This window comes from Macaca mulatta, chromosome 19 (assembly GCF_049350105.2).
Source record: "Macaca mulatta isolate MMU2019108-1 chromosome 19, T2T-MMU8v2.0, whole genome shotgun sequence".
In the NCBI taxonomy this organism is placed as follows: Eukaryota; Metazoa; Chordata; class Mammalia; order Primates; family Cercopithecidae; genus Macaca; species Macaca mulatta.
Genome location: NC_133424.1, coordinates 47,445,514 through 47,472,637, shown reverse-complemented (window position 1 = coordinate 47,472,637; position 27,124 = coordinate 47,445,514). Strand labels below are relative to the sequence as shown.

Below are 27,124 nucleotides of genomic sequence, written 5' to 3'. Positions count from 1 at the left end.
TTTAGTAGAGACAGGGTTTCACCGTGTTAGTCAGGATGGTCTTGATCTCCTGACCTTATGATCCGCCCACCTCGGCCTCCCAAAGTGCTGGGATTACAGGCGTGAGCCACGGCGCCTGGCCAACGCCTTTTATTTTTCAGTTACTGGCTCTTGCAGCTTGTTTATTTTTCCATAGTAAGTCTAGGATCAGTTCCCCTAGTTCCAAAAGAGAAAAGCCTGTCCATACTTTTACTAGGATCATATTATTATTATTATTATTATTATTATTATTATTTGAGACGGAGTCTCGCTCTTGTCCAGGCTGGAGTGCAGTGGCGAGATCTCGGCTCACTGCAACCTCCGCCTCCCGATTCAAGCGATTCTCCTGCCTCAGCCTCCGCAGTAGCTGAGATTACAGGCGCCCACCACCACACCCGGTTAATTTTTGTAGTTTTTTATTTTTATTTTTTAGTAGAGATGGGATTTCACAATGTTGGGCAGGTTGGTCTCGAACTCCTGACCTCAAGTAATCCACCCATCTCCGCCTCCCAAAGTGCTAGTATTACAGGCACCAACCACCGCGCCCGACCAAGATCACATTTAATTTCATACATTTACTTAAGTTTGCGTACACTTCTTAATGTCACATGATATATTTATTTGTTCACATGTCCTGCCCCTTAGTAGTATTTTAAAGTTCTTTCCCAATAGTTTTGAACCTTTCCTAAGTTTTCTTCCACAATACTTTATCTTTTTACTGCTATTGTAAATATTAGTTTTCTTCAATTATGTATTCTAATTGATATTTGTAAATCAGAAAGCTATTTGTAGATATTAATTTGGTACTCAATTAATTTAACTTTTTATAATTTAAAACTATGTCAATGACGACGGCGGGCGGGGGGTGACTTCCTTAGAAAAAGCATCTTTGGAGACGTCAGTAGTTTTATCACTTCACAAAATCCATACAACCTGAGAACGCCTCGACTCACTAAGAAATTAAGACACCTAGGATTTAGTCCAGACTCATAGATAAACACAGCAACAATTAAGCTTTCTTCAAAAAATGAGGATAACTGTGCCTAACCTAAAACCTTTGACTCCCTCATCCTGGGCGCTGTTATATGGCATTGCTTCTTAAAGTGTACAATGTTATTTAACCTAGGGCTCTGCTTAACAGCCCTATTAAAACACCCCAAAGATTTAGGGATTTGAACAGTTTGAAGCAGGCGCCCCGAAACAAAAGTTCTTCTGAAACACTCGTTTAAAAAAAAAAAAAGTCACGGTGATTTGCATTCCACTCCAATTAAAAATAAATGCTTTTATATAAAAAACTCGTTTTTAAATTATTCAACACTTAGCTTTTCCACCCCTTCCATTTTCAAGTAAAAAAGACGCTCCAGGAAGATGGCACCGTTATAATTATCAGCACTTTCCACAAGGGAAGTGCAGCTCAAACCTTATACCTCAATGTTGGTCTCCTACATCTCCCTCTTAGGCACAATCACACACAATCCCACACCCGGTTTCACATTCACTCAACAATCCCAAGCATCGGGTAAAACTTTGCGGACAAACTCAGGGTCACACTGGCTCAAACCCGCCTCAGAGGCCCCCACCTCCGCCCTGCACGTAGGCCAGAAGCTCTTAGACCCACTCCCTGCCCTCGCGCCGCGCCCCTAAAGATCAGGAATCCTCCCCTTTAACCTCCCCGGTCCGACCGACCCGAGACGCCCAGATCCCACCTCCTACTTTGGCGCCACGTGGACCCAGGGGCCGTACTGACCCGCGGACAAAGACCAAAATGTCCACTCCGTGCGCTACGCTTGCGCACTCCGAAGGCGAGGAAGCACTCCCAGAAGTCTCCGCGACGCGGCCCGCCTCGGTCACCGCGGCCAGGCCCAGGCTGGTACTGAATTACCTTCTATTACCAGCAACGCCGCTTCTCGGGCCTTAGACTACATTTCCCTTGAGGCTTTACTGGTCGACTCTCTGTCTCCTCCCCTCCCCCCGCGAACCTGGCTGCCTCCTTCTGTGACGATGGAGCTCTTGAGGTAAGTAGTCCTTTAGCGTTAGATGACTTCAAGCTTGCTGGAGGGGCTGGAGTGGCGACGCCCTCTCCGAAGCCTCGCGGGCGCAAAAATGTCAAAACGGGCCAGGCCCCGACTCAGAAATAAGAGAACGCCATTTTGTCTCTGGCCGATGTGGCTCTGGACTACAATTCCCAGAGCCCACAGCGGCCTGACGTTACGTCGTTCTTGACGTCGTGGCGAGCTTGTTAGCTCCGCAAGGACCCGGACGCGACCAGGGGAGGCAGAAGGTGAGGGGGTCTGGGAGTCCTGGGCGGGGCCGGGGCGTGTCCGGAGCCTCGGATCTGTGCGCGCAGGCGGGAGCGGGCTGCGGATGCGCGGTTCTGAATGTGTCTTTGTGACTGTATGGCCGGGTGTGGGTGTCTGCAACTGTGCAGGTGTAACCGCCTGTCTCCAGGGTGTCTGTCTGGTGGTTTTTTTGTAACCATATGTGATAGTGAGTAGTGGGGTGCAGGGTCCTTGTGACCGGGGGTGACACTGCGTGTGTCCCCGTTGTAGATGTGGCCTGTTCGCCCTGTTCCTGGGGTGTGAGTACAGTTGTGACTGTGTGACCACTGCGGGTGTGCGGTTGTGATTCATGTCTCCAAGGTTTATGCGTGGTTTTGGTTGTCTGTGCCTGTGACTATGCGGTGACGCCGCTTGTGGGTTCCTGTGTCCCTTGGTGTGTGTGTGGCAGGGGGATGAGTGGTGCTGTGTATGCAGGAGTGGGGTGCCACTGCTTGTGTGAGTGTGACTGTGTGTATGTCCACAGTGAAAGTTCAGTTGTGACTGGGTGCCGTAAAGTACCAGTGATGGCGTGTGTCCCCTGAGTGGGTGTGTGATTGTGACTACATGAGGAATTTGTGGGTGTTGGTGTGTGGGACTTGTGACTATATGGGAGTGACTGTGTATCACAGTGGAGAGTAGATTGTGTGACTAGGTGTGTCTTAGCGGGTATGTGATTGTGACTGCAGAGGTATTGTGACTGGAAAGATATGGAGGTGAAAGTGAGTCTGTGATTGTGTACTGTGTGTCTCAAGAGTGAATGTAGGGCCAGGTTTGGTGGCTCACATCAGCACTTTGGGAGGCCGAGGTGGGAGAATCACTTGAGCCCAGGAGTTCAAGACCAGCCTGGCCTGTACAAAAAAAAAATTAAAGGCCGGGCTTAGTGGCTCACGCTTGTAATCCCAGCACTTTGGGAGGCCGAGGTGGGTGAATCACGTGCGGTCAGGCGATCTAGACCAGCCTGGCCAACATGATAAAACCCCATCTCTACTAAAAGTACAAAAATTAGCTGAGTGTGGTGACAGACGCCTGTAATCCCAGCTGTTCAGGGGCTGAGGTGGGAGAATCGCTTGAACCCAGGAGGCAGAGGTTGCAGTGAGCTGAGATCGCACCATCGCACTCTAGCCTGGGGGACAAGAGCAAGACTTCATCTCAAAAAAAATTAAAAATTATCTGAGTGTGGTGGCCCGCGCCTGTGGTCCCAGCTACCCAGGAAGCTGAAGTGGGAGGATCTCGAACTTGAGAGGTCAAGGCTGCAGTGAGCTGTGTTTGAGCCACTGCACTCTAGCATGGGTGACAGAGCGAGACCCTGTCTCGAAAATATAAAAGGGTGGATTTGTGGTTATGTTTGTGTGACACTAACTATATGTGCAGCACAAAGTGTGCTAGTGACTCTAGTGCTTGACCCATGCAGAACCTTTGAAGTTAGGACAGATTCTGGTCCTGGACAGTAGTGACCTCAGCCTTTCTGAGTGACACTGGATTTAGGCAAATGCCTGGTCTTCTCTGACCACGCTCCCCTATGTGGTAGGGAAGGGGGATGATGGTTCAAAAATGACCTGGTTGTTCATGATTCCTTTCTCTTAACCCTTCTCCAAGAAAGGTGCCAAGTTCAAGTACATCACGTTTTATTCTATTTCCCTGAAATCCTTCTTGTTTTTCAGGACATGCTTTTCTTTCCCTCTTCTGAAACTTCAGAACCACCGCACCATCACCCTCACCCCCACCAAAGTAACCTGGTCTCCAGTATTTGCCATAGGAGTAATTTACTGGATGCCTTGGAGATGTACTGAAAGGCCTATGTCCTCTCTGCTCCCTACATACCTAATGTTCTTTTAAATTTTTTTCTTTGCTTTTCATTTTGAATTAATTTAATACTTTAAAATGTTACAAAAATAGAATTCCCATTTACTCTTGTTTTTTTCTTTCTTTTCTTTTTTTTTTTTTTTTTTTTTTTTTGAGATGGAGTCCTGCTGTGTCACCCAGGCTGGAGTGCAGTGCTGTGATAGCTCACTGCAACTTCCGCCTCCCGGGCTCAAGCGATTCTTCTGCCTCAGCCTCCTGAGAAGCTGAGATTACAGGCATGTGCCGCCACACCCAGCTGACTTTTTATAATTTTAGTAGAGACGGGGTTTCACCATGTTGGCCAGGCTGGTCCGAACTCCTGGCCTCAAGTGATCCTCCTGCCTCAGCATTCCAAAGTGCTGGGATTAGAGATGTGAACCACCATGTCTGGTCTCCATTTTCCTTTTTGTAACTCCTTTGACACACCCAGCCAATTTTTTGTATTTTTAATACAGACGGGGTTTCACCATGTTGATCATTTATTTTGTAGAGTCTGTAGTGTAGAATGTTCCTCTCTTTGGGATTATCTGATATTTCCTGTTGATTAAATTCAGATTCTGCCTTTGGGGCAAGAATACTCCAAAAGCGATGTACCCTTCTGAGTGCATCATGCCAGGGACCCACGAGGTCAATTTGTTACACTATGAGTGGTATTAATTTTAACCGCTTGGTTAAGATGGTGATTGCCAGATTTCTCTGCTGCAAAGTCACTGTTTTTCCCATTATAATTGATACATGTCTCATGAAGAAATACTTTAAGCCTATGTGAATATCCCGTTTCTTATCCTACTTTCGTTATTAGTCTTATCCATCAATGACGCTTGCCTGAAAAAGTTGTTACCAGCTATTTGTCAAATTGTGGGGTTTTTTGGTTTGTTTCCATCATCCCTTCTATGTTTATCAATTAGATTTTTTTTTTAATTTTTTTTTTTTTGTGTGTGTGTATGTGTGTGTGTGAGATGGAGTTTGGCTCTTGTTGCCCAGCCCGGGAATGCAGTGGCACGATCTAGGCTCACTGCAGCCTCTGCCTCCTGGGTTCAAGCAATTCTCCTGCGTCAGCCTCCCAAGTAGCTGGGATTACAGGCATGCGCCACCATGCCGGGCTAATAATTGTATTTTTAGTAGAGATGGATTTTCACTGTGTTGGACAGGCTGGTCCTGAACTCCTGATCTCAGGTGATCTGCCCACCTTGGCCTCCCAAAATGCTGGTATTACAGGCGTGAGCCACCTTACCCGGCCTTATTCATTAGAATCTTACTATTAGAAAGATATTTTTCTTCTTCCCCATTTATTTATTTACTAAATTATTTCTGTAAGTATAGACTGGAATTTCTTCTGTAGGTTATAATTTTTTATTCTATAGGTTATATATTCATTGCTATCATTTTTTCGCTGAAATTATCACACATTTGGCCACTGGGAGCCCCTTCTAATTGATTCCTGTGTCCTTTCAATGTGGCCTCTTTATTTATTATTTTTATTATTTATTTTCTGGCACTGCAAGGTGTTCCACATTGATATGGTACTTTCCCTGCCCCAGTCCTGGAATCTACAAATTTCCCAGGGACTATTGGTTCCTTTTATTAGAAAATGATTTTTTTTAGCCAGGTGTGTTGGCAAGTACCTGTAGTCCCAGCTACTCAGGAGGTTGAGGCAGGAGGATTGGTTGAGCCGGGGAGGCAGAGGTTGCAGCAAGCCAAGATTATACCACTGCATTCCAGCCTGGGTGATGAAACAAGACCCTGTCTCAAAAAAAAAAAAAAAAAAAAAAAGATTTTTTGAAACCAAGGTTAGATATCTTGTTGCTTCTGAGATTTCATTGCTTCCAGGTCCTCTCAGCTATGAAATATGTTTATATGTATGTATATAGAAATAATTCATGAGTTCATATAGTATCTCCAATTTCAGTGCAACACTACAGGGTTCATTCTCGACTTCTCTCCATTTCCTTTTTTTTTTTTTTTTTTTTTGAGACAGAGTTTTACTCTTGTTGCCCAGGCTGGAGTGCAATGGCGCCATCTCGGCTCACTTCAACCTCCACCTCCCGGGTTCAAGCAATTCTCCTGCCTCAGCCTCCTGAGTGGCTGGGATTACAGGTGCCCACCACCACACTCAGCTAATGTTTTTTTGTATTTGTAGTAGAGACGGGTTTTTGCCATGGTGGTCAGGCTGGTCTCAAACTCCTGACCTCAGGTGATCCTCCCGCCTCTACCTCCCAAAGTGCTGTAATTACAGGCATGAGCCACCACGCCCGGCCTCCATTTCCTTTTTTTAAAATATAATTTTAAATTTTTTTGTGGAGACGAGGGTCCCACTATTTGCCCAGGCTGGTCTCGAGCTCCTGACCTCAAGTGATGCTCCTTCCTCGGCATCCCAAAGTTCTGGGATTATAGATGTGAACCGTCATGTCTGGCCTCCATTTTCCTTTTTGTAACTCCTTTCTTCGACCTTGAAAATTGTGGCTCACATGAACCGTAATATGTTTTATTTATTTGCTCAGTCCTGTATAAAAAGTAATTTAAGAATTGCTGACCTCCACATACCATGCAGTTCTTTTTGTCTTTAGTCTTACAGTATATAGTGAAAATACAGTTTTCTGAAACTACTTTCTTCCCTAAACCCTTTGTATTCATAATATTTATGTGTAATATAGATTGTTCATGTGTTACTGTTTGTATTTTATTTTGGGTTCCCCACACATCCTGGTTGAGTTAAATGATTTTTCAGAGTATGTGAAACAATCACATTGTTCTAAAAGTCAGAATCAGACAAAAGGATTTACTGAGTCACTCCTCCATTATTTCTTCTCTCCCATGCCATTGCCCATTGTTTTTTGTTTGTTTGTTTGTTTTTTGGTTTTTGCTTTTTTGTTTTTTTTTTTTTTTGAGACAGAGTCCTGCTCTGTCACCCAGGCTGGAGTGCAATGGCCCAATCTCGGCTCACAGCAACCTCCACCTCTCGGGTTCAAGCAATTTTCCCACCTCAGCCTCCCGAGTACCCAGGATTACAGGCATCCACCATCATGCCCGGCTAATTTTTGTGTTTTTGTGGAAATGGAGTTTCACCCCGTTGCCGCCTGCCTCGGCCTCCCAAAGTGCTGGGATTATAGGCATGAGCCACTGTACTCAGCCCCCATTCTTTCTGCCCAGTTCCCACTTACCTATTTCAGTAACCAATATTGTTACTTTTTTGGTTTTATGGTTAAATAAACGTAGGAAAGAATTTACCATTTTAGGGTGCAGTGGCTCACTCCTGTAATCTTGGCACTATGAGAGGTCGAGGTGGGAGAATTGTTTGAGCCCAGGAGTTTGAGGCCAGCCTGGGCAACATGATGAAACCTCATCTCTACAAAAAATTAAAAACTAGCCAGACGTGGTGATGCACACCTGTAGTCCCAGCTATTTGGAAGGCTGAGGTAGGAGGATCTCTTGAGTCTGGGAGGTCAAGGTTGCAATGAGCTGTGATCATGCCACTGCACTCCAGCCTGAGTGACAGAATGAGACCCTATCTCAAAAAAATAAAAATAAAAACACTGGGAAAAAGGCTTTTGGTTCGAGTTTTTACTCAGAGTGGTTGCTTTTTCAGGAAGAGATTACTAAGGTTAAGATGGAGATTCCTGTACCTGTCTAGCTCCCATAACTTGGCCAACTTCTCCCAGCCCCCCAACCCAGGCCCTTGTGATGTGGGATCCTGGGCCCTAAAGAATGTCTGTGAATTGCAGAGAAAGGGAACATTTAGGCATACAGCTTCAAATTTTACTAGCTGGTGTAGAGATGGCTCAACTTTCCAGAAGGATTTGTACAAAGTTTTGATGTTGGAGCTCTAAAACAGCATGGTTTTGCTGGGTCAGAATCAACTTGTAGGCTGGGCACAGGGACTTACACCTGCAATCCCAGCACTTTAGGAGGCTGAGGTGGAAGGATCACTTAAGGCCAGGAGTTCAAGACCAGACTAGGCAACATATTGAGATCCTGTCTTTACAAAATATTTAAAAATTAGCCAGGTGTAGTGGCGTGCCTGTGATCTCAGCTATTTGGGAGGCTGAAGCAGGAGAATCACCTTAGCCCAGGAGGCTGAAGCTGTGATTGTGCCACTGCCCTTCAGCCTGGGTGAGAGTGAGATCCTGTCCCCCTGCAAAAAAAAAAAAAAATTGTCCTGTAACTCACAATTCACATTTTGTTTCACACTGTGGGTTTGTGAAAAATCCCTTTGAGACATATGGAGCTGGAATTGGACAGCTCTGCTGTTATTTCTGAAGCTTCCTCTTTTTAAAAATTGCTCTTTCTCATATTGACCAAGCGTCTGAGTCTGAATTTTTATCTAGTCAAAGTATAGCCTAATTTGTGTACTGGTTAGGACAGGCTAAGTTATGCTGTGGTGGCAAACAACCCGTGAATCTCAGTGGCTTACAGAATAACATTTTATTTCTGCTCATGTGCATGTCCAGTGAGGATCAGCAGAGACAGGGTTCCACACCAAAGAAAGTCCGCCACCCTTGGCTGCATCATCTGAAACACAGATGATCACCACATGCACGAAGAGAAAAACTGTGCAGAATTGCAGAGTTTTTGCAGTTCTTTCCGGTGCCTTCAACTGAAGTGACAGTCATCACCTCAGCTGAGATTTAACTGGCTAAAGCAGTGCATGGCCCTACCTAAGTGCAAGGGGCTGGAAAATGTCATTTTCTATGTGCCCAAAACTGGATAATGGTGAAACATTAGTAATGCCTACCACACTGGCTAAGACCCATTTCTTTTTCTTTTTTTTTTTTTTTTTTGTTTCTTTGTTTGTTTGTTGTTGTTGTCATTTGTTTTGTTTTGTTTTTTTGAGACAGAGTCTTGTGCCTGGCTGAAGTATAGTACCATGATCTCGGCTCACTGCAACCCCCGCCTCCTGGGTTCAAGTGATTCTCCTGCCTCAGCCTCCCGGGTGGCTGGGAGTACAGGCATGTACCACTGCACGTGGCTAATTTTTCTATTTTTAGTAGAAACCAAGTTTCACCATGTTGGCCAGGATGGTCTCAATTTCTTGACCTCGTGATCCGCCCACTTAGGCCTCCTATAGTGCTGGGATTACAGGCATGAGCCACTGCGCCCAGCCAACCCATTTCTTTTTCTATACGTAGGAAGTTGCTTCTGTAAATTAGATGTGATTTCTTTTTGGAGCAAGGAGGACGTCCCTAGACTGTGGAGAGAGGGTTGACAAGGAGCCTGTGCACAAGTGAGCGAGGGGAATGAGGAAGCTGGAAGCCTTTCAGATGAAAGGTCACCTCCTCTGCGTGAGCCAGGACACGCCCCTCAAAAGCTTTAGCACGGAGAAAATCAAGCTCCCCTTCAGTATGCAGGTTCCCAAAGGTACCTCACTGCCACTCATGAATCACTCCATTCATAGCTCCTTTTATAACCCACCCCCCTGTTGAGGATTAATTGTATTACTTATCATTATAGAATATATGCTTGCCAGGTACAGTGGCTCACACTTGTAATCCTAACACTTTGGGAGGCAGAGGCGGGTGGATCACTTGAGTCTAGGAGTTCGAGACCAACCTGGCCAACATGGTGAAAACCCATCTCCACTAAAACTACAAAAATTAGTCAGGTGTGGTGGTGCACACCTGTAATCCCAGCTACTTCGGAGACTGAGGCAGGAGAATTGCTTGAACCTGGAAGGTAGAGGTTGCAGTGAACTGAGATCATGCCTCTGCACTCCACCAAAGTGAGACCTGGTCTCAAACACACACACACACGCACACACACGTGCACGCATGCCCTTTGGGGAAAAACTTGAAAATACAGGAAAAAACAAAGATCCCCCATTTCCTATATAACCTAGAGACAAATTTAAAATTTAATTGAAAATCCTTTTAGTCTGTGTTCTATGCTACATATACACAAGCTATACATGCGTACATATGTATATTTTTCCTTTAAGAATAGGATTACACTACACTTGCTGTTTTATAACCTACATTTTTCACCTAATGTTATTTATTTTACATCATTACATCAACAAATAAAGATATGTATCATTTTGTTTATGGTGACAGTGTTTCCACTATATAGATACACTATAGTTTACTTATTTATTTAATCTTCTTTTCTAGATATTGAAGTTTTCTTTAAATTCACTGTTTCATTGCCAACTGTGTCTCCATCATATACTCCACACACATGTTAATATTTAGGATAGGATTTCAGACTTGGAATTGCTTGATCAAGGGCATGTGTGGTTTAATTTCTACTAACGTTGCCTTGTTGGAAGTTGACACCAGCAATAGCTTACCGCCTGTGTCCATTTCCTCACATCATACTAGTGTGGAATATCATCCATCTTTTAAATCTTTGCCAAATTGATAACTATAAAATAGTATTTCCTTATTGCTTTTAACATTCATTCCCTTCATTACTAAGGAGGTTTAAGAATGTTTGGTAGGTTGGTGGGTCACTTTATTATTTAGTGAATTTCCCATGTATATACCCTTTGCACATTTATCAAAAATTATTGCTATTTTTCTGAAAATTTATTTTATTTTATTTATTTACTTTTTTTTTTTTTTTTTTGAGACAGAGTCTTGCTCTTTCGCCCAGGCTGGCATCAGTGGCGCGATCTTGGCTCACTGCAACCTCTGCCTCCTGGCTTCAAACAATGTTCATGCCTCAGCCTCCCAAGTAACTAGGATTACAGGTGCTTACCACCATACCCAGCTAACTTTTGTATTTTTAGTAGAAACAGGGCTTCTGTTGGCCAGGCTGGTCTCGAACTCCTGGCCTCAAGTGATCTCCCTGCTTTGACCTTCCAAAGTGCCAGGATTACAGGCATGAGCCACTGTGCCCTGCCCCTTTTAAATATAAACCAGATTATGCCATTCCTTGGCTTTAAAAGTTTAGTACCTTCCTGTTTTCCTCAAGAATAAAATCCAAAGTTCTTACAGTGGCTTCCAAGCTCCGTGTGATCTGACTTCTAGCTTTCTCTCTGACCCTCTTCCTCTCACACATTCCATCCCAGCTGCCCTTGTCTCCTTCCTCTTGTTGATCAAGGAAAGCCTGCTTCTGTCTTCAGACCCTTGCAATTGCTGCTCCTGGTGCGAGGAATGCACTTCCCCAGATACCTGCATTGCTCACTCATCCATTCAGGCTGTGCTTACCAGTCACCTTCTCAGACCACCCTCTCTTCCTCCAAAACTCCCTCTCCCCTTAATCTTCTTTGTTTTTATCTGTAGGACATTTACCACCTGATATATAATATATATATAGACATTTGTTGTTGTTGTTGTTGTTGTTGTTGTTGTTTGTGACAGTCTCACTCTGTTGCCCAGGTTGGAGTGCAGTGGCACAATATCAGTTCACTACAACCTCTTCCTTCTGGGTTCAAGTGATTCTCTCACCTCAGCCTCCCGAGTAGCTGGGATTACAGGCGTGCGCCACCACACCCAGCTAATTTTTTGTATTTTTAGTAGAGATGAGATTTCACCACGTTGGCCAGGCTGGCCTAGAACTTCTGACCTCAAGTGATCCGTGTGCCTCGCCCTCCCAAAGTGCCGGGATTACAGGCATGAGCCACTGTGCCCAGCCCCGCCTGATGTATAAACAGGAATGTCAATATCATGTCTATGCCATACCACCCCGAACACTCACATCTCATCTTTTTTCTTTCTTTTTTTTTCCTTCAAATTTTTTGTGGAGATGGGGGGCCTCACTTTGCTGCCCAGGCTGATCTTGAGCTCCTGGCCTCAAGTTATCCTCCTGCCTTGGCCCCTCAAAGTGCTGAGATCACAGGAGTGAGCTACTGTGCCCAGCCCTCAGTCCCATCTATCTCCGTATATCAGTGTTTGTTGGTTGTCTCTTCCCATAGGATGTAAGATCCAGCCAAACACAGTGGCTCGCACCTGTAATCCCAGCACTTTGGGAGGCTGAAGTGGGCAGATCACTTGAGGTCAGGAGTTGAAGACCAGCCTGGCCAACAAGGCAAGACGCCGTCTCTACAAAAGTTATAAAAATTAGCAGAGCGGCCGGGCGCGGTGGCTCAAGCCTGTAATCCCAGCACTTTGGGAGGCCGAGACGGGCGGATCACGAGGTCGGGAGATCGAGACCATCCTGGCTAACACGGTGAAACCCCGTCTCTACTAAAAATACAAAAAAACTAGCCGGGCGAGGTGGCGGGCGCCTGTAGTCCCAGCTACTCGGGAGGCTGAGGCAGGAGAATGGCATAAACCTGGGAGACGGAGCTTGCAGTGAGCTGAGATCCGGCCACTGTACTCCAGCCTGGGTGACAGAGCGAGACTCCGTCTCAAAAAAAAAAAAAAAAAAAAAAAAAAAAAATTAGCAGAGCATGATGGTGCACGCTTGTAATTCCAGCTACTTGGGAGGCTGAGGCAAAAGAATTGCTTGAACCTGGGAGGTGGGGGTTGCAGTGAGCCGAGAGCTCATCACTGCACTGCAGCCTGGGTGACAGAGCGAGATTCTGTCTCAAAAAAAAAAAAAAAAAAAAAAAAAAAAAACAGAATATGAGATCAACTGGGACTTGAATTACTTTCTTTCCTCGTGCCTAGAACAGTGCCAGTTGAGATAGGAGCCCAGTAAATATGAAAGAATTCTGACTTCCTTTTCTCTGCCTCCATATCTATCAGATGCCAGAAACTGTTGATTTCATCTAATCTACATTTTGAATTTATCTCCCTCCTCCTTTCTACTGTCAGTGTCCTGGATCAGGCCCTCTTTGTTTGCCTGAAAAAGTACAAGCACCTCTCAATCTTTCTGACTCCAAGGTTACACCTCTCCAAAATAACCTGGCCATATTGGTCCTGTCACGTCCATCTTTAAATTCTTTTTTTTTTTTTTTTTTTTTTGAGACGGAGTCTCAGGCTGTCGCCCAGGTTGGAGTGCAGTGGCGCGATCTCGGCTCACTGCAAGCTTCGCCTCCTGGGTTCACGCCATTCTCCTGCCTCAGCCTCCTGAGTAGCTGGGACTACAGGTGCCCGCCACCGCGCCCGGCTAATTTTTTGTATTTTTAGTAGAGACGGGGTTTCACTGTGGTCTCGATCTCCTGACCTTGTGATCCGCCCGCCTCGGCCTCCCAAAGTGCTGGGATTACAGGCGTGAGCCACCGCGCCCGGCCCCATCTTTAAATTCTTAGGTTGCCTTCCATTTCATTAATAAGTGAAAACCTACTTTTTATTTATTTCTCTTTTTTTTTTTGGAGACAGAGTCTCACTCTGTTCCCCAGGTTGGAGTGCAATGGCATGATCTCGGCTCACTGCAACCTCTGCCTCCCGAATTCAAGCGATTCTCCCTGCCTCAGCCTTCCGAGTAGCTAATTTTTGTATTTTTGGTAGAGACGGGGTTTCGCCATGTTGGCCAGGCTGGTCTCAAACTCCTGATTTCAGGTGATCCACTAGCCTTGGCCTCCCAAAGTGCTGGGATTACAGGCGTGGGCCACCGTGCCCGGCTGAAAACCTACCTTTTTTTTTTTTTTTTTTGAGACGGAGTCTTGCTCTGTCGCCCAGGTTGGAGTGCAGTGGCTGGATCTCAGCTCACTGCAAGCTCCGCCTCCCGGGTTTACGCCATTCTCCTGCCTCAGCCTCCCAAGTAGCTGGGACTACTGGCGCCCGCCACCACACCCGGCTAGTTTTTTTTTGTATTTTTTAGTAGAGACGGGGTTTCACTGTGTTAGCCAGGATGGTCTCGATCTCCTGACCTCGTGATCCGCCCGTCTCGGCCTCCCAAAGTGCTGGGATTACAGGCTTGAGCCACCGCGCCCAGCCAAAACCTACCTTTTTTGAAAGATAGAGATGAGGGCTCACTATGTTACCCAGGGTGGTTTCAGATTCCTGGGCTTTTAAGCGATCCACACACCTCAGCTTCCCAAAGAACCTAACTTTTATGTATTCAGCCTATATTTATTGGTCACCTGTGTTCTCAAGACACTGTGGCAAGTACTGGTTAGAGTGATGATGAGACCCACTGGTCCTTGCCCTCACAGTTTTTTCATTCATACACCTTCATTTTCTTTTCTTTTCTTTTCTTTTTTTTTTTTTGAGACGGAGTCTTGCTCTGTCGCCCAAGCTGGAGTGCAGTGGCGCGATCCTGGCTCACTGCAAGCTCCGCCTCCCAGGTTCACACCATTCTCCTGCCTCAGCCTCCCGAGTAGCTGGGACTACAGGCGCCCGCCACCTCGCCCGGCTCATTTTTTGTATTTTTAGTAGAGACAGGGTTTCACCGTGGTCTCGATCTCCTGACCTTGTGATTCGCCTGCCTCGGCCTCCCAAAGTGCTGGGATTACAGGCGTGAGCCACCGCGCCCGGCCATTTTCTTTTCTTTCTTTTTTTTTTTTTTTTTTTTTTTTGAGACGGAGTGTCGCTCTGTCGCCCAGGCTGGAGTGCAGTGGCCCGATCTCAGCTCACTGCAAGCTCCGCCTCCCGGGTTTACGCCATCCTCCTGCCTCAGCCTCCCGAGTAGCTGGGACTACAGGCGCCCGCCACCTCGCCCGGCTAGTTTTTTGTATTTTTTTTAGTAGAGACGGGGTTTCACCATGTTAGCCAGGATGGTCTCGATCTCCTGACCTCGTGATCCACCCGTCTCGGCCTCCCAAAGTGCTGGGATTACAGGTTTGAGCCACCGCGCCCGGCTCTTTTTTTTTTTTTTTGAAACAGAATCTCGCTTTGTGGCCCAGGCTGGAGTGGAGTGGCGTGATCTTGGCTCACTACAACCTCCGCCTCCCAGGTTCGTTCAAGCAATTCTCCTGCCTCAGCCTCCCAAGTAGCTGGATACAGGCATGCACCACCATGCCTGGCTAATTTTTATATTTTTAGTAGAGAGGGGGTATCACCATGTTGGCCAGCCTGGTCTCGAACTCCTGACCTCAGGTGATTGGCCCACCTCGGCCTCCCAGAGTGCTGGGATGACAGGCGTGAGCGACTGCGCCCAGCCCGTACACCTTCATATTCTAACCCCTGATGTTATCTCCAGCATTATCTGCCTCTAGATTCTAGAGCTAATTAAATTTAAATTTAGATTAATTAAAATCAAATAAAAACTTTAGTTTCTCAGCCATACTAGCCACATTTCATATGCTCAGTAGCCACCTATGACTACAATATTTACAGCGCGGATTTGAAGATTTCCATCCTCACAGAACATCCTGTTGGACAGCACTTATCTAGACATTTCCGCAAACTACACAACTCATTCCAAATCATTCTCAGTCTCCCAAACACACCATTCGCTTTCAGTCCAGTGTTTTTGCCATTGCATTTCACTGTGCTCACAATATTCTCTGTCCCTTTTCTGCCTATTAAACCTCCCTGAGATTTCAGAACCCAATTCCTATTCTACATTTTACGGAAAAGTTTTCTTGACACCATCCCCATCGATTAAGTTAGTCTTCTTAGCTGGGCTCGGTAGCTCACATCTGTAATCCCAGCACTTTTGGAGGCCGAGGTAGGCAGATCACTTGAGCTCAGGAGTTCAAGACCAGCCTGGCCAACATGGCAAAACCATATCTGTACCAAAAATGCAAAAATTAGCCAGGTGTGGTGGTGCATGCCTGTGATCCTAGCTAGTTGGGAGGCTGAGGTGGAAGGATCACTTGAGTCTGGGAGGCAGAGCTTGCAGTGATCCGAGATCGTGCCGCTGCACTCCAGCCTGGGTGACAGAGTGAAACCCCATTTCTTTTTTTTTTTTTTTTTTTTTTTTTTTTTGAGACGGAGTCTCGCTCTGTCGCCCAGCCCAGGCTGGAGTGCAGTGGCGCGATCTCGGCTCACTGCAAGCTCCGCCTCCCGGGTTCACACCATTCCCCTGCCTCAGCCTCCCGAGTAGCTGGGACTACAGGCGCCCGCCACCTCGCCCGGCTAGTTTTTTGTATTTTTTTAGTAGAGACGGGGTTTCACCATGTTAGCCAGGATGGTCTCGATCTCCTGACCTCGTGATCCACCCGTCTCGGCCTCCCAAAGTGCTGGGATTACAGGTTTGAGCCACCGCGCCCGGCCTTTTTTTTTTTTTTTTTGAGACGGAGTCTCGCTCTGTCGCCCAGGCTGGAGTGCAGTGGCGCGATCTCGGCTCACTGCAAGCTCTACCTCCCGGGTTCACGCCATTCTCCCGCCTCAGCCTCCGAGTAGCTGGGACTACAGGCGCCCGCCACCACGCCCGGCTAGTTTTTTGTATTTTTAGTAGAGACGGGGTTTCACCATGTTAGCCAGGATGGTCTCGATCTCCTGACCTCGTGATCCACCTGCCTCGGCCTCCCAAAGTGCTGGGATTACAGGCTTGAGCCACCGCGCCCGGCCAACTCCGTAGTTCTTAATGTTAGTTCTTGTGTGGTAGGACATGGAGAGGTGGGAGAAGCAGATCCGAGACATTGGAAGTACAGTTCTTTTAAGCTCATCTATTTGGGAGTGCTGAGGCAAGCTCGGTTTATCAGAGGTTATCCCATCTCCCCCCATTTTGCTTTTTCAGGACTCTGCACTTGTCCAAGAGAAGAATCCAGAGAAATCAGAGCAGGTCAAATAGTTCTAAAAGCCATGGCCCAGGTATGTTGAAATTCCTTCTATCCTTAGAATAATCTGTCTTCACCCCAGATTATATGGACACTGTGTTTTTTATCCTGGAGCTTCCCTGTATCCTTTTCACAGTTCGTCCATTCCGGGAGATGAGTGATGGTGCCCAAGTCCCTCGGTGGCCCTCTCCTCTCCAGCATTGTCCACGTGTCTGTAGTCCTCTTAGCAGAGCATAGGCTGGGCGTGGTGGCACATGCCTGTAATCTCAGCACTTTGGGAGGCTGAGGCGGGCGGATCGCTTGAGGCCAGGAGTTCGAGCCCAGCCTGGACAACATGGTGAAACCCCGTCTCTACTAAAAATATAAAAATTAGCCAGGCGTGGTACTGCATACCTGTAGTCCCAGCTACTCAGGAGGCTGAGGCAGGAGAATCATTTGAACCTGGGAGATGGAGGTTGTAGGGAGCCAAGATTGCCCCACTGCACTCCACCCTGGGAGACAGAACGAGACTCTGTCTAAATAAAGGAATAAATAATAAATAAATAAATACATGCTCTTAGCAGAGCACCAGTATGGTAGAAATACCTTCTCTTGAGAGAAATATGAGCATCTCCCTTATCATAACTGTGGTTGAAGGGGGCCAAAGATGAAATAAAATAGTTTCATCTTTTCCATTGTCTTGGGTGGTTTCTTTCTTCTGTGTTTTTGCTTTGTTTCATTTTTTGAGACAGGGTCTCACTCTGTCACCCAGACTGGAGCACAGTGGTGCAATCAAGGCTCACTGCAGCCTCAGCCTCCTGGGCTCAAGCCATCCTCCCACCTCAGCCTCCCAAGTAGCTAGGACCACAGCCACATGCCACCACTCCCAGCTAACTTTTTAAGTTTTTGTAGAGACCAGGTCTCACTGTGTTACCCAGACTGGTCTCAAACTCTGGGGCTCACGCAGTCCTTCCACCTCAGCCTCCTAGTACTGGGATTACAGGCATGAGCCATGGCACCTGGATTCTTTATTCTATTTTTAAATGTTACCCCCTCTTGAAAAAATCACAAGACATTTAATACTGTCAAAAAATATATATATATATATAGCTGGGCACAGTGGTGGTGGATGCCTATAACCCCAGCTACTTGAGAGACTGAAGTAGGAGAATCACTTGAACCCAGGCGGCCAAGGTTGTCATAAGCAGAGATCATGCCACTGCACTCCAGCTTGGGCGACACAGTGAGACTCTGTCTCACAAAATATATATATAGGCCGAGTGTGGTGGCTCACACCTGTAATCACAGCACTTTGGGAGGCCAAGGCGGGTGGGTCACAAGGTCAAGAGATCAAGACCATCCTGGTCAACATGGTGAAACTCCGTCTCTACTAAAAATATAGAAATTAGCTGGGTGCAGTGGCAGGTATCTGTAGTCCCAGCTACTCGGGAGGCTGAGGCAAGAGAATCGCTTGAAGCTGTGAGGCAGAGGTTGCAGTGAGCTGAGATTGCACCACTGCACTCCAGCCTGGGCAACAGAGCGAGACTCCGTCTCAAAAAAAAAAAAAAAAAATTCCAACTTTCTTTTAGTTGACCAATCATTAAAGATATTTACAAAAATGTAAAACAATACCACTAAATTTTTTGATTTTGACAATAGAGTTATGTTTCATAAAATATATGTTATTGATATTAATAGGTAACAGGTTTATTTGTTGTTAAAATATTTTTAAAATTTCTCAGCTGGATGCAGTGTCTGATACCTGTAATCCAGCACTTTGGGAGGCTGAGGCAGATGGATCACCTGAGGTCAGGAGTTCGAGACCAGCCTGACAAACACGATGAAACTGTCTGTACTAAAAATACAAAAATTAGCCGGCCATGGTGGCACATGTCTGTAATTCCAGCTGCTCAGGAGACTGAGGCAGGAGAATCACTTGAACCTGGGAGGCAGAGGTTGCAGTGAGCCAAGATTGTATCACTGCACTCCAGACTGACTGATAGAATGAGACTGTCTCAAAAAAAAAAAAAAAAAAAAAATTAAATTTCTTTCTTTTAATTTCTAAGGTGGGAAAATGTTGATAGATATAACCAGCATTAAGAAAAGTTCTGGCCGGGCACAGTGGCTCACCCTGTAATTCCAACACTTTGGGAGGCCAAGGTAGGAGGATCACTTGAGACCAGGAGTTCAAGACCAGCTGGGGCAATGTAGTGAGACCCCATCTCTACAAACAAAAATTTAAATTTAAATTTAAAAACACAAAGTTAGGCATGGTGGCTCACACCTGTAATCCCAGCACTTTGGGAGGCCAAGGCAGGTGAATTACCTGAGCTCAGGAGTACAAGACCAGCCTGCACAACATGGCAAAAGCCTGTCTCTACATAAAATATGTATATACGAAATTTAGCTGCGTGCAATGGTGTGCCACCTGTAGTCCCAGCTACTCAGGAGGCTCAGGCAGGAGAATTGCTTGAGCCTGGGAGGCAGAGGTTGCAGTGAGACGAGATCACGCCACTGTGCTGCAGCCTGGGCAACAGAGTTAGACACTGTCTCAAAAAAAAGAGAGAGAGAAAGAAGGAAAGAAATTCATTTAAAAGGGTGTTATGTTTTACCCAACATCAGGGTGTTTGCAGTAGAAGCCCACAGCCTTCTCTCTCCACGTAGACATGGTAGCAGTTGTAGGGATTGGTCTTGGTCTCTGTATGTGGTAACATCTGTTTTGTGAGACCTTTAGGAAGGGGCCGTGATTGGGAACTTTAGTGACGGAACACTCTTCAGTCTTGCAAGGATATGTATGAGAAATGAATAACCGTAAAATGGTCCATTTTAAGGTTGAACATATGTGTTGGTTGTAGGTCACATTTATGTAACCTACAACATATATGGATGTACATCCTCTATCAGCTTTCTGATTTCAGGAACAAGCAGAAGTGGACAGTGAAGGAATGTGAATATTAGCAAGCATATAATAAATCCTGAAGATTTTACACATCTTGTGTTTTTAATTTTTTTTTTAATTTTAAATTTTTGTCAGTACATAGTAGGTGTGTGTATTTATGGAGTACATGAGATGTTGTGATACAGGCATGCAGTGTGAAATAAGCATATCATGAAGAATGGGATATCCAACCCCTCAAGCATTTATCCTTTGAGTTACAAACATTCCAATGACACTCTTTGTTTTAAAATATACAGTTAGGCCAGGCACGGTGGCTCACACCTGTAATCCCAGCACTTTGGGAGGCCAAGGCAGGCAGATCATTTGAGATCAGGAGTTCAAGACCAGCCTGGCCAACATGAGGAAACCCCATCTCTACTAAAAAATACAAAAATTAGCTGGGTGTGGTGGTGGGTGCCTGTAATCCCAGCTACTCTGGAGACTGAGGCAGGAGAATGACTTGAACCCCACAGCAGAGGTTGCAGTGAGCTAAGATCATGCGACTGCACTCCAGCCTGGGTGACAGCAAAACTCCATCTCAAAAAAAAAAAAAAAAAAAGTACAATTAAGTTCTTATTGACTATAGTCAGCCTGTTGTGCTACCCAATAGTAGGTCTTATTCTTTCTATTTTTTGTACCCATTAACCATCCCCACCTCCCCCTCAGCCTCCCTGTGCCCTTCCCAGCCTTCAGTAATCATCCTTCCACTCTCTATGACCATGAGTTGAATTGTTTTGATTTTTAGATCCACAAATAAGTGAGAACATGCAGTTTGTCTCTCTGTGCCTGGCTTATTTCATGTAGCATAATGACCTCCAGTTCCATTCATGTTGCAGATGACCAGATCTCATTCTTTTTGTGGCTGAATAGTACTCTATTGTGTATATGTACCACATTTTCTTTATCCATTCATCTGTTGACAGACACTTGGGTTGATTCCAAATCTTGACTATTGTGGACAGTGCTGCCGCAAACATGGAGTGCAGATATCTCTTCCATATACTGATTTTCTTTCTTTTCTTTTCTTTTCTTTTTTTTTTTTTTTTTTTTTTTTTGAGACAGAATTTCGTTCTTGTTGCCCAAGCCGGCAGTGGCACGATCTTGGCTCACTGCAACCTCCACCTCCTGGGTTCAAGCGATTCTCCTGCCTCAGCCTCCCAAGTAGCTGGGATTATAGGCGTACACCACCATGCCTAGCTAATTTTTTGTATTTTTAGTAGAAATGGGGTTTCTTTTTTTTTTTTTTTTTTTTTTTTTGAGACTGAGTCTGGCTCTGTCGCCCAGGCTGGAGTGCAGTGGCCGGATCTCAGCTCACTGCAAGCTCCGCCTCCCAGGTTTACGCCATTCTCCTGCCTCAGCCTCTGGAGTAGCTGGGACCACAGGCGCCCGCCACCTCGCCCGGCTAGTTTTTTGTATTTTTTAGTAGAGATGGGGTTTCACCGTGTTAGCCAGGATGGTCTCGATCTCCTGACCTCGTGATCCGCCCGTCTCAGCCTCCCAAAGTGCTGGGATTACAGGCTTGAGCCACCGCGCCCGGCAGAAATGGGGTTTCACCACGTTGGCCAGGCTGGTCTGGAACTCTTGACCTCAGGTTATCTGCCCACCTTGGCCTCCCAAAGTGCTGGGATTACAGGCATGAGCCACCGTGCCTGGACTACTGATTTCCTTTCTTGTATATACCCAGCAGTGGTATTGCTGGACCACAGGGTAGCTCCGTTTTTAGTTTTTTGAGGAACCTCCAAACTGTTCTCCATAGTGATTTACATTCACTAATTTACATTCCCAACAAAGTGTCCAAGGGTTCCCTTCTGTTCACATCCTCACTAGCATTTGTTATTGCCTTTTAGATATAAGCCACTTTAACATACACATCTTATTTAAGCTAAGTGCACGAAAATAGTGGAATCAACGTATCTTACAAGACATAACCTACAATAGTATGCAGCCAATAACAGTCTGTGTCTTTCTGCCTGCCTGCCTGCCCTCCTTTCTAACTTCCTTCTCTCTTCCTTCTTTCATTTCTATGTATTTATTTATATTGTTTTTGAGATGGGGTCTTGCTCTGTCGCCCAGGCTGGAGTGCAGTGGCGCAATCTCAGCTCACTGCAATCTCCACCTACCAGGTTCAAGCGATTCTCCTGCCTCAGCCTCCCTAGTAGCTGGGACTACAGGCATGCACCATCATGCCCAGCTAATTTCTTTTTTGGGTTTTATTGTTGTTGTTGTTTGTTTTTTTGAGACAGAATCTCACTCTGTCACCCAGGCTGGAGTGCAGGGTCACGATCTCGGCTCACTGCAACCTCTGCCTCCCGGGTTCAAGCTATTATCTTGCCTCAGCCTCCTGAGTAGCTGGGATTACAGGTGTGCACCACCACGCCTGGCTAATTTTTTGTATTTTTAGTAGAGACAGGGTTGTTTTGCCCTGTTGGCTGGGCTGGACTTTTTTTTTTTTTTTTTGAAACAGAATTTCACTCTTGTTGCCCAGGCTGGAGTGCAGTGTCACAATCTCAGCACACTGCAACGTCAGCCTCCTGGGTTCAAGCGATTCTCCTACCTCAGCCCCCCAAGTAGCTGGGATTACAGGCACCCGCCACCACGCCCAGCTAATTTTTTGTATTTTTAGTAGAGACGGGATTTCACCATGTTGGCCAGGATGTTCTTGAACTCCTGACCTCAGGTGATTCACCTGCCTCAGCCTCCCAAAGTGCTGGAATTACCACCATGCCCAGTTGGCAGGCTGGTCTTGAACTCCTGGCCTCAAGTGATCAACCCACCTCAGCCTCCCAAAGTGCTGGGATTACAGGTATGAGCCACCACGCCCAGCGTGGACTCGTTGTTGAAAGACATTATTATTTGCCAGGCCCACGTTTGCTGTGTGTTTTGTGTGTTTTGCTATTTCGCTTCCTTACTTTCTTTCTTATTTATTTATTTATTTATTTATTGGATGGAACGAAGTTTTGCTCTTGTTGCCTGCCCAGGCTGGAGCGCAATGGCGCGATCTCACCTCACTGCAACCTCTGCCTCCCGGGTTCAAGCGATTCTCCTGCCTCAGCCTCCTGAGTAGCTGGAATTACAGGCGCCCGCCACGACACCCAGCTAGTTTTTGTATATTTAGTAGAGACTGGGTTTCGCCATGTTAACCAGGCTGGTCTTGAACTTCTGACCTCAGGTGATCCACCCACCTCGGCCTCCCAAAGTGCTGGGATTACAGGCATGGGCCATCACGCCCAGCCTATTTCACTTATTTATGGGACCCCACTTAGCTCTTTTCTGCTCATTCCCAGGCCATGGAAGATAGAAGTGTCCTGCTGTCTGCAGACAGTTTTATCTGTAGCCACAGGAGTGCTCAAGGCTATATGAACCGTTAGTCATATAACTGTGCTTATTATGCTTCCTTCATGGCACAGGCCTGCAGCTCTAGATTCTGTCATGCTTCATTACCTCCTTCCTCCAGTGCCCTTCTTCATCTCCTCGTAAATGTCCTTGGCCAGGTATAGTGGCTCAGGCCTGTAATCCCAGTGCTTTGGGAGGCTGAGGCGGGAGGATCACTTCAGACCAGAGGTTTGAGACCAGCCTGGGCAACATAGTGAGATTCTGTCTCTACAAAAAAAAAATATTAAAAATCAAAATTAGGCTGGGTGCAGTGGCTGAGCCTGTCATCCCAACACTTTGGGAGGCCAAGGTGGGCGCATCACGAGGTCAGGACCAGTCTAACCAACATGGTGAAACCCCGTCTCTACTAAAAATACAAAAAAATTAGCCGGGCACAGTGGCGGGCACCTGTAGTCCCAGCTACTCAGGAGGCTGAGGCAGGAGAATGGCGTGAACCCGGGAGGCGGAGCTTGCAGTGAACTGAGATCGCACCACTGCACTCCAGCCTGGGCAAACAGGGTAAGACTCCATCTCAAAAAAAAAATTCTTCTTCATCTCCTCAATATATTTACTGGATGAGTCAGCTTGTCAAAACCTGACCCTACTAATCAATTTTAACCTCATTTAAAATGGGACAGGTGGGCTGGGCATGGTGGCTCACGCCTGTAATCCCAGCACTTTGGGAGACCAAGGTGGGCAGATCATGAGGTCAGGAGGTTGAGACCAGCCTGGCCAACATGATAAAGCTCCGTCTCTACTAAAAATACAAAAAATTAGCCGTGCATGGTGGCATGCGCCTGTAGTCCCAGCTCTTCGGGAGACTGAGGCAGGAGAATTGCTTGAACCTGGGAGGCGGGGGTTGCAGTAAGCCAAGATTGCACCACTGCACTCCAGCCCGGGTGACAGAGTGAGACTCTGTCTCAAGAAAAAAAAAAAAAAAAAGGGACAGGAGGCTGAGCACAGTGGCTCATACCTGTAATCCCAACACTGTGGGAGAATGAGAGGGTTAGATCACTTGAGGTCAGGAGTTCACAACCAGCCTGGCCAACATGGTGAAACCCCATCTCTATTAAAACTACAAAAATTAGGGGCCAGGCATGGTGGCTCACGCCTGCAATCCCAACACCTTGGGAGGCCGAGGCAGGTAGATCACCTGAGGTCAGGTGTTCAAAACCAGCCTGGCCAACATGGTGAAACCCCGTCTCTACTAAAGATACAAAAATTAGCCAGGAGTGGTAGCATGCGCCTGTAATCCCAGTTACTCTGGAGGCTGAGGCAGGAGAATCACTTGAACCCGGGAGGTGGAGGTTGCGGTGAGCCGAGATTGTGCCACTGCACTCCAGCCTGGGCGACAGAGTGAGACTATGTCTCAAAAAATAAGAAATAAAAAAATTAGCCAGGCGTGGTGGCATGCACCTGTAATCCCAGCTACTTGGGAGGCTGAGGCAGGAGAATCACTTGAACCTGGAAGGCGGAGGTTGTAGTGAGCCGAAATCATGCCACTGCACTCTGGCCTGGGCAACAGGGAGAGACTGCATCTCAGAAACCAAACAAAAAAACAAAACAAAGCATAACAAAAACAAAACAAAAAAAATGGTAAAAGACAGGCACTGTGGCTCGACTTTTAATCCCAGCGCTTTGGAAGGCCAAGGTGGGAGGATTGCTTGAGCCCAGAAGTTTGAGACCAGCCTGGACAATATAGCAAGACCTCACCTCTACAAAAAATAATTTTTAACAAAAATAGCTTAGTATGGTGACATGTGCCTGTAGTCCCAGTCACTTGGGAGGCTGAGGTGGGAGGATTGCTTGAGCTCAGGAATTTGAGGCAACAGTGAGCCATGATTGCACCACTGCACTCCAGCCTGGGTGACAGAGCAAGATTCTGTGTCTTAAAAAAATTGGAGGCCGGGCACGGTGGCTCAAGCCTGTAATCCCAGCACTTTGGGAGGCCGAGACGGGCGGATCACGAGGTCAGGAGATCGAGACCATCCTGGCTAACACGGTGAAACCCCGTCTCTACTAAAAATTACAAAAAACTAGCCGGGTGAGGTGGCAGGTGCCTGTAGTCCCAGCTACTCGGGAGGCTGAGGCAGGAGAATGGCGTGAACCCGGGAGGCGGAGCTTGCAGTGAGCCGAGATCTGGCCACTGCACTCCAGCCTGGGTGACAGAGCAAGACTCCGTCTCAAAAAAAAAAAAAAAAAAATTGGGCCAGGCACAGTGGCCCACACCTATAATCCCAGCACTTTGGTAGGTCAAGGTGGGTGGATCACTTGAGTCCAGGAATTCAAGACCAGCCTGGACAACATAGTGAGACCCCATCTCTACAAAAAATAAAAAATTAGCTGGGTATGGTGGTGCACACCTTTAGTGCCAGCTACTTGGGAGGCTGAGGCAGGGGGATAGCTTGAGTTGGGAGGTCAAGGCTCCCGTGAGCTACGATTGCGCCACAACACTCCAACCTGGGTGACAGAGTGAGACCCTGTCTCAAATAATAAATAAAGGCATGTCCAGTCATTATGTGCCTCCTAATGGGATGCTACAGGAAGTACACACCACCATCCCTGATATATATATATATATATATATATATATATATATTTTTTTTTTTTTTTTTTTGAGGCGGAGTCTCGCTCTGTTGCCCAGGCTGGAGTGCAGTGGCGCGATCTCGGCTCACTGCAAGCTCCGCCTCCCGGGTTCCCGCCATTCTCCTGCCTCAGCCTCCCGAGTAGCTGGGACTACAGGCGCCGCCACCACGCCCGGCTAATTTTTTTGTATTTTTAGTGGAGACGGGGTTTCATTGTGTTAGCCAGGATGGTCTCGATCTCCTGACCTCGTGATCCGCCCGTCTCGGCCTCCCAAAGTGCTGGGATTACAGGCTTGAGCCACCGCGCCCGGCCCATCCCTGATATATTAATGCCCTTCCCTCGAAAATGGAAGTCAGACCCCCAGATCTAACTGCTGTTTCACAGGGAATATGGAAATTAAGCACCTGTGAAACTACATCACGAAGATGCAATCCGTCAAATCCAGAAGGTGGGAACTCTACTAATTCAAATGTTTCTTTCTTTTTTTTTTTTTGAGATGGAGTTTCGCTCTTGTTGCCCAGGCTGGAGTGCAGTGTCGTGATCTCAGCTCACTGAAGCCTCTGCCTCCCAGGTTCAAGCAATTCTCCTGCCTCAGCCTCCTGAGTAGCTGGGATTACAGGCATACACCACCACACCCAGCTAATTTTGTATTTTTAGTAGAGACGGGGTTTCTCCATGTTGGTGAGGCTGGTCTCAAACTCCCAACCTCAGGTGATCCGCCCACCTCGGAGAAACCCCGTCTCTACTAAAAATACACAAAAATTAGCTGAATGTGGTGGTGGGTGCCTGTAATCCCAGCTACTTGGGAGGCTGAGGCAGGAGAATCACTTGAACCCGGGAGTTGGAGGTTGCGGTGACCCGAGATCGTGCCTTTGCACTCCAGCCTGGGCAACAACAGTGAAACTCTGTCTCAAAAAAAAAAAAAAAAAATCACTTTTGGTAAGCACTGAATTTGTTAATTTAGAAAAATCACTGCTGGGCACAGTGGCTCACGCCTGTAATCCCAGCACTTTGGGAGGCCCAGGTGGAAGGATCACTTGAGCCCAGGAACTGAAGACCAGCCTGGGCAACATAGTGAGACCCTCCTCTCTACAAATAATATAAAGATTAGCTGGGCATGGTTGTGCACACACACTGTGGTCCTAGCTACTTGGGAGGCTGAGATGGGAGGATTGTTTGAGCTGAGGTCGAGGCTGCAGTGAACCATGAACACACCACTGTACTCCAGCCTGGGTGACTGAGCAAGACCATGTCTCAGAAAAAAAAAAAAAAAATTCGGCCGGGCGCGGTGGCTCAAGCCTGTAATCCCAGCACTTTGGGAGGCCGAGACGGGCGGATCACAAGGTCAGGAGATCGAGACCATCCTGGCTAACCCGGTGAAACCCCGTCTCTACTAAAAAATACAAAAAACTAGCCGGGCGAGGTGGCGGGCGCCTGTAGTCCCAGCTACTCCGGAGGCTGAGGCAGGAGAATGGCGTGAACCCGGGAGGCGGAGCTTGCAGTGAGCTGAAATCCGGCCACTGCACTCCAGCCTGGGTGACAGAGCGAGACTCCGTCTCAAAAAAAAAAAAAAAAAAAAAA

General features: G+C 46.8%; 2 protein-coding genes and 2 long non-coding RNA genes across 39 annotated transcripts in view; 2 read left to right on the top strand and 2 right to left on the bottom strand.

Moving 5' to 3' along the window:
- Positions 1 to 1,816, bottom strand: part of ZNF146 (zinc finger protein 146) — a 28,885-nt gene extending 27,069 nt beyond the window's left edge. For 15 of the 33 annotated variants that reach the window (XM_077982342.1, XM_077982337.1, XM_015123743.3 and 12 more), the window contains exon 1: positions 1,725 to 1,816. The gene's annotated coding sequence lies outside the window, so the exon portion shown is untranslated. The remainder of the gene's footprint in view (positions 1 to 1,724) is intronic. The other 18 variants (XM_077982352.1, XM_028839608.2, XM_077982350.1 and 15 more) reach the window with 2 other exon arrangements.
- Positions 1,817 to 1,836: 20 nt separating this feature from the next.
- The window catches only part of ZNF565 (zinc finger protein 565), a 37,589-nt gene continuing 12,301 nt past the window's right edge, over positions 1,837 to 27,124 (top strand). The window contains exons 1-3 of one of the 4 annotated variants that reach the window (XM_077982336.1): positions 3,312 to 3,860; positions 5,784 to 5,968; positions 16,629 to 16,702. In XM_077982336.1, coding sequence (XP_077838462.1) covers positions 16,694 to 16,702 — 9 coding nt within the window. In that variant the 5' untranslated portion in view covers positions 3,312 to 3,860; positions 5,784 to 5,968; positions 16,629 to 16,693. Of the gene's footprint in view, positions 2,034 to 2,233; positions 2,300 to 3,311; positions 3,861 to 5,783; positions 5,969 to 16,628; positions 16,703 to 27,124 lie in introns of those variants that run through there. The other 3 variants (XM_015123740.3, XM_015123739.3, XM_015123741.3) reach the window with 3 other exon arrangements.
- Positions 3,474 to 8,329, bottom strand: LOC144337429 (uncharacterized). Its single transcript, XR_013410537.1, has 2 exons — positions 8,106 to 8,329; positions 3,474 to 5,316 (listed from the first exon to the last, which is right to left on the bottom strand). It is a non-coding gene; the product is annotated as an uncharacterized LOC144337429 (long non-coding RNA).
- LOC144337422 (uncharacterized) overlaps positions 14,804 to 27,124 on the top strand; it is a 34,752-nt gene continuing 22,431 nt past the window's right edge. The window contains exon 1 of the long non-coding RNA XR_013410530.1: positions 14,804 to 14,996. This is a non-coding gene — a long non-coding RNA (uncharacterized LOC144337422). The remainder of the gene's footprint in view (positions 14,997 to 27,124) is intronic.